The 7,118-nt window shown below is 32.6% G+C and overlaps 1 protein-coding gene across 1 annotated transcript; it reads left to right on the forward strand.

Moving 5' to 3' along the window:
- The first annotated feature begins 1,283 nt into the window (after positions 1-1,283).
- LOC106468894 (GPI ethanolamine phosphate transferase 2-like) lies at positions 1,284-5,120 on the forward strand. The gene has a single exon (XM_022397261.1). It carries the CDS (start codon positions 1,464-1,466, stop codon positions 4,539-4,541), a length of 3,078 nt encoding a protein of 1,025 aa, XP_022252969.1. The 5' UTR covers positions 1,284-1,463; the 3' UTR covers positions 4,542-5,120.
- The last annotated feature ends 1,998 nt before the right edge of the window (positions 5,121-7,118 follow it).

Here is a 7,118-nt window from a genome sequence, read left to right on the forward strand (position 1 = left end):
ACTTAATACTCGTTCATAGTTACTACTGGTTGAAACAAAACAGTTATTTTTGATTTTATTGCCGAAACCTCGTCTCTCAATACTACCAGAATTTACTAGATTTAAATTTTTTTTAGGCTTTTTCCCACAAACCTACTTAATCTCAATGTCATATGCACTCTAGCTAACATCCGAAGTAAAACGTTAAAACCATAGCTTGCAACAATATTTTTTGGTTATTAATAGTGAGTAAAAGTACGGAAGTCCTAAACCGCAAAGGGAAAAAAATAATTGAATTTATTATCTCGTACGTACGAGAAACCATCTGTTGTACGTATGAGATATTATCTAAATAATTACTGAAGGTAATTATTTTATACTGTACGGAAGCCCTGAAAATAGCGCCCAAATAAACTTTAAGTTCTGATTTACGAGTAATCTATTTTGATATAATGTACATGTAATATTCAAGGTACAGTAACACCAACGTGACGTCTACGTGTTGAGTACGATCCTTCAAGTTGACGATCAAATAATTGTTACGAAACTTATGTGAAACGTCATTACGAAACAAGCACATCAACTAATTTTCATTTATAACGTAATTCGTATGAACAAACCAAGTAATTGTTCTTTATAAACTGATCCCTAAAATTAGACACATTTATTGTACAATTTGTGCATTTCATCATACGAGGTGGTATCTCACATGTAAGACTTGTTTATCTCGTACGTACCTATAAAAGACTAAACATCGAAACCAAAGAAAAATATAACCGTCGTTTATGAACGCCTAAAGTTGGCGAAGCATTAGAAACCAATAGGCCTCAATTTTGTAATAAAATCAAATTTTTTCTATTAAGCCTAACGAAGAGTAATTGTTCGCAACATCACTAAATGGAATATTTTGTTGTATTTCAATGATTTTTGTCATTTTAAACATTTCATCATAGTCATACTCATATTCTGTACAGTCAAGTCATAAATGTATAAATGAAAAATATTGGAAAGTTTAATTTAGGGTAATTTGAGTGCCACCCGAACAATAAGATTCGTTTTTTAAATTGTTTGATTAATTATTAATCTTATTAATATAATGATATCGGATATGCTTCTATAGCTTTTGATGTGATACTGATAACAGTTTATATATAAAGATGAAGTAATAATATTTTATATTATTTTGTGGTGAATATTATAGCTGATTTATTAATTAAGAATAATATAATTTTACTGGAAAGGAAAGATAAAACGCCGCATAGTGGAGAAAATATTTTTGGGTGCTTCCACTCACGATTTGTCGAAATCGTGGGTTAGACGGTGGTAAAGGTTTAGCCTTAAAGATTTAGGAAAATGCAATTCAGTGTGTTCTTTATGTTAAGATAAGCGACACTGACCTGTAGAATAACGCGAATATTATTTATGGTGCGTGTATAAGGAGAGCTGATGTTGTCGATATTAATATTATCTCCTGGTGAATAGAGATGGCGAAAGTGAGGCTGCTTGAATTGATGTTGTGTGTTTTATTATATATGATAGGACTTGCCCTATTTTTTAGAGGGTTTTTTCCCGTAAAGTCTTTGTTTAGTGAAAAACTCGAACGCAGTTACTCAATTGATACTAATAATCTTGTAAAATCTATGGTTTTTCCAGAGTGCGAGAAAAGTGAAACTGGAAGCTCTCCTGAATGTCCACCCTTTGATTTTATAGGAAAAAACAAAACGAAACCATTAATTAACAGGTTAGTGTTTATTGTTATCGATGCCCTTCGTGCCGACTTTATTCCTAGTATTCAAAATGGAATTTTCAGTCATAACAAACCTATTAGCACTATGCCTTATGTAGAGAAAGCTTTGAAGAATGGTGTGGCCTTTGGATTTGTCAGTAGAGCTCAAGCCCCAACAGTTACTTTACCAAGAATCAAAGCTATGACGACAGGAAATGTACCAGGATTTGTTGATGTCATAATCAATCTTGATGCAGAATCACTGAAAGAAGATAATCTGGTCACTCAGGCTTATCATAATGATAAGACTTTAGTGTTTTATGGTGATGACACGTGGTTGAAGTTATTTCCAGAACATTTCCTTCGGTCTGAAGGAACAACATCATTTTTTGTTTCTGATTATACTGAAGTTGATAATAACGTAACTCGACATTTAAAAGAAGAAATGGAAAGATTTGATTGGGATATTTTAATTCTTCATTATCTTGGTTTAGATCACATTGGCCACCTTGCAGGACCCGAATCAACGTTGCTTCCAACAAAACTGCGGGAAATGGATGGTATTATAGAGTTTATTTCCAAATCCCTAGTTACATTAGATAGAGAATCTTCTCTTACATCACTGGTTGTTGTTTGTGGAGACCATGGTATGAGTCCACGAGGAAGTCATGGAGGGGTTTCACCAGGAGAAGTGTCAACACCATTAATTATTCTGAGTTCCAAAGGTTGGAGCGGGGATCTTGCTCACATTAAGAATCATATAATATCAGAAATTCCACAGATTGATTTAACACCGACATTGGCTCTTCTTCTTGGTTTGCCTATCCCCACTAACAGCATAGGTTCCATCATTCCAGGTATTGCAGAAGCACTAGGCATGACGGATGAGGAACAGTTAAGTATGTTGTATTCTAATGCTGCCCACCTTATGCAGGTAATGAAAGAGAACTATAAAGATGGATTGAAAGCTTCATACGTAGATCTTTTTAAGACAGCCTTGAATGCTCACAAAGAATGGAGTGCTAATTGGGCTAAACATTTCCCAGATGATAGTGAATTCTCAAATCTTGCAAAAAAAGCCAAGCGTAACTATGCACAGTTTATGTCAGCAGTAAGAAATGAACTAATGTCACATGCAACGAACTATGATGTATACGCATTATATATAGGGATTTATATCACAAGTCAAATTTCTTTTGTTATGGTACTTGTCACGATGTCCAGTAGTAACACTGTTTATAATTGTTTGTATTATTTACGACACACAAAATATGAAACAACTTTAATAACAAGTTTCGCTGTAATCATGATTGTCTTATTTGTCCATACGTATGTTTGCAGTGGTGAAGGAAGTAAAAGTTCCTTGTGTCAGAATAGTTTATTAAGCTTTATCACCTTTACTGTTCTGGTAGTTGTTAGTTTCTTGTCCTTGTTTTATTTAAATTGCTTTTGTAATTGGGATAAAATAAAGAGGTTTGAATGGCTTACTAAAACAAAAACTTTAATATGTCTTAGTTTTGTGCTGCATTTTATGAGCTTCACATCATCTAGCTTTATTGAAGAGGAACATCAGTTATGTTATTTTTTTGCAACCACAATACAGTTGGTAACATGTATATCTTACTTAAAAGCTAGTTTTATAAGCATTAAAAGGATAAGAAACATTCATTGTTATAAACAAGAAAAAGGTAGTAATAGTTCAGTAAATTGGAGTTCAAAAGTAGATTATTTAGGCCAAAGATATATTTTAAATTCTAGTTTTACTTCTTTTAAAGTAACTTTTTCACTTCTATTCCAATTAATAGGAGATTGTAAAGAGTTGTTATTATCTCTGTCATCTCTTGTTCTTTGTAGAATATTGCGTAGTTGGAACAGTACAGGGGATAAATGGTCTCATTTACCTGACATAGGAGATTGGTTAAGGTTGTCGGAAAATGAAAACTTTCTCATACTGATCATCATTTTGTCGTTACTTCTCATTTTAAGACTGCTTTTCAGTAGAAAGGACACATTACCAAGTGTTGTATTTACCTGTGGCATGGTTTGTGTGGTGCTATATCATGTAGAAAATTTGAAGATTCAACACCAACAGGTATCTGCTTCTGAAAGATCTCTAATAAAAGCACATTTAGTATATGCTCAAGTGATACTGTTGATTTTATGTGCAATATTGAAGGTTTTTCATACTTTTTGGAATGAGGTTCCCAGTTATGAGAAACTTAAAAATGTTACTTGTGCTTGGAATAGGTTAGCACTTGGGTGGGTGCTATTAACATTTCTTTTACTTCGGCCACACAACATTCCAATGTTCGCACTCCTCATATGCGAGGAACAAATAATATGGATAATTTTCCAGGGCTTAACAAAAAATACTACTATTCTTACAACTGTGTATTTCTGGATGGGGATGGCAAGTTTCTTTTTTCAGGGAAATTCTAATAGTCTTTCCACTATTGATGTGTCATCTGGTTATGTAGGGTTGAGAAGTTATAATCCAATTTTAGTAGGTACTTTAATGGTTTGCAATACCTATTCAACATTGTTGTTTTGGTTTCTAAAACTTAATTCGCGACTTTTCCAAGTTTTGGATACAAGAGAAAAGTTTGAAAAAGAACGAGAAAACGTACCTATAGCAGAAACAATCATGCAGTCTTATGCTCTTCTGCTTTCTGTTAGGTTTGTAACTGTTTCAGTTTATTTAGGTTTATTGATGGCCCAAAGACATCATCTGTTTGTATGGACAGTCTTCAGTCCCAAGGTGTTGTATGAGACTGCACATACAATGATGTTTTGTTTTTTTGTATTGACATCTTCAACATTTTGCTATGCTATATGAAGATAAAAGTTTGAAAATTTTCATTTGCTATAAGGTTATTGATGTTAATTATTTTAACAATGGTGTCTTTGGAATAGAGAAACACCAATAACAAAATATTTCTACAACTGTTCTAAAAGTATACTGTGATGATAAAATTTTTCAATGATGTGTGTGTGTGTGTCTTTGGTTACTTGTTATGACATAATTATTTTAATAAACACTAGAAATCACTTTTAGTCATTATAATACAGAATTCTAGAAATGTAAACCAGTGAACTAATAAAACCGTAATACTTTAGTTAACACTGAAAGTGAATAAGTAAATCAAACTTAAAGTTACTATGTTATACACGTATCCATGCTACACAAACTGTATGCACATAATTATGGTTATAGGAACATAGAAATAATATTTGAAAGTATAGTTTTGAAAATGAAGTTTTAATAACTACCATACAACTATTAAGTAATGCCATAACAATTAACCCTTTCGCTGTTTAAGGTCATTTCTTGCATTGTTGATATTCCATAGAACTTTTCTTTTTATACAAACAGTATTCATTTGTTAGAAAATTAGTGTAATCAGTAATGAAAATATAAATTATTAATAAAAAAAAAATATTTGTCCTAGGTTTACATTTTCTCTTGAGTGAAAGTAACTTAACCTACCATCATTCACATGTGCTTTGAGCATCATGTGAAGCTGTCTTCGAATCTCATACGTTGAACCAAAACAACCAGTTCCTTTTGCGATGTTCACGAGCATCATTTGCATATTAAATATGATCCTCAGGTGCTCTAGTATTATGTCCTGTGAATCACGTGTGGTGGATAGGGTTAACGTGGGAAAATTTTCATGTACAATATACACACACAAATAGTTTATAAGGAATGAATGGGCATACAAAGAAATATTTTCGAGGAGAGGCAAAACATGTATGTAGGAGATCAGCTTTTATGGTGTAAGTCAACGGACTAAAAGAATGTATTATGTGTGCTTAAAAGCAAAGACAAATTTAGTTTTAATAAAAATATTTAGTTTAACTACGATGTTAAGTTTACATCATAATACGTGCAATTTTGTGTGAAATGTAAGGGGGGAAAGCACCCATGAAGAGGAATGTGTTTGTTTTTAAGTCTTGTGAAGAGCTACTTGCATGCTATCCATTAGCCATCCCTAATTTTGAACTGATAGACTAGAAGGAAGGCAGCTAGCTAGTCAACACCATCCATGGTGAACTCTACCAACAAATAGTGGGATTGACCACCACATTATAATACCACTGTGGTTGAATTTTTGGAGTCCGTATTCAAACCACAAACCCTCGGAGAGAAAGCAGAGTGCCCTACCCATCGGGCCGATACAGGGTACAACACAATGCCATGTTTAGAAAAGGGGAGTGAGATGAAATAGTTTGTGCACTGCTACTTTAATGTATCATAAAAATGATTATTTTTGCACGAGTGCCACAGATTTACATATAACAAGATTTTTCAGTCATAACTGTTAGTAACAAAAATACATCTACATTGTAAAAATATGTTTCAGAACTAAAAGATGATTATATCACCTGTTTCGTGGTAAATTTTTTATAACTTCAGATATGCACACAACATACTTTTAAATCCAGAAAAAAAAAGAGTTCAATAAAGAAACCTGCTTCCTGTGCATTAGTTCCCAATACGCGTTTTTATTTTGTATACATTTATGTGTCACCTTTATTTATTATATCACCTGTTTCGTGGTAAATTTTTTATAACTTCAGATATACACACAACATACTTTTAAATCCAGAAAAAAAGAGTTCAATAAAGAAACCTGCTTCCTGTGCATTAGTTCCCAATACGTGTTTTTATTTTGTATACATTTATGTGTTATCGACACTTCCTCATTTATGTGGCATATACAAGTGAATTCCAAAACCTTTATTTTTAGATATAGCACACTCTTGAATAGACCCATAGGTCAATGTATTTAATACTCACATTAAAATGGCTATACGTGGTCACAATATCTTCGAGTTACGCTAAAAATTCACTGTTGTGAAAATAACTTTTTTTGTAAACATTTATACTTCCTTTGCATGTGAATAAGATACTTGTTTGTAGAGAAAATGTGATAACCAAGTTGAGTAGATATAATCAGTTTTGATAATTTCTTGCTTTCTTTGCTGTTTACAAATATTGTGCATGAGAAAAAATTACGGACACCGATTTTCTTTCTTTGTTAGGTGACCAGTCTGTCTTTTAAGATACAGTCATATGGCATAAGTAAAAGAGAAGCCAGTGTACTGACCTTTAATATCTCTGAGTTTCATCATGGCCACGTGCCTCATTATATAAAGATGTTAATGGAATATTATAAATTAAAGGCATTTATTTTTCCGAAACATTAAAATTATTCTAAAACTTCATCCCTTTCATTAACCCACTGACTCTGGTTGCTCTAAACGAGCATGGGATTATTGTATTTTGGCACTTGTGTATAAAGTTGAAATCATAAATAATATTCAACGTTAAAACTGGTACACAATTAAAACATTTTATTCAGGCCTATCTACGGAGAAACATGTAGAGTCATCAACTTTTTGAAAG

The sequence above is a fragment of the Limulus polyphemus genome, unplaced genomic scaffold, assembly GCF_000517525.1.
Source record: "Limulus polyphemus unplaced genomic scaffold, Limulus_polyphemus-2.1.2 Scaffold3208, whole genome shotgun sequence".
Classification (NCBI taxonomy): Eukaryota; Metazoa; Arthropoda; class Merostomata; order Xiphosura; family Limulidae; genus Limulus; species Limulus polyphemus.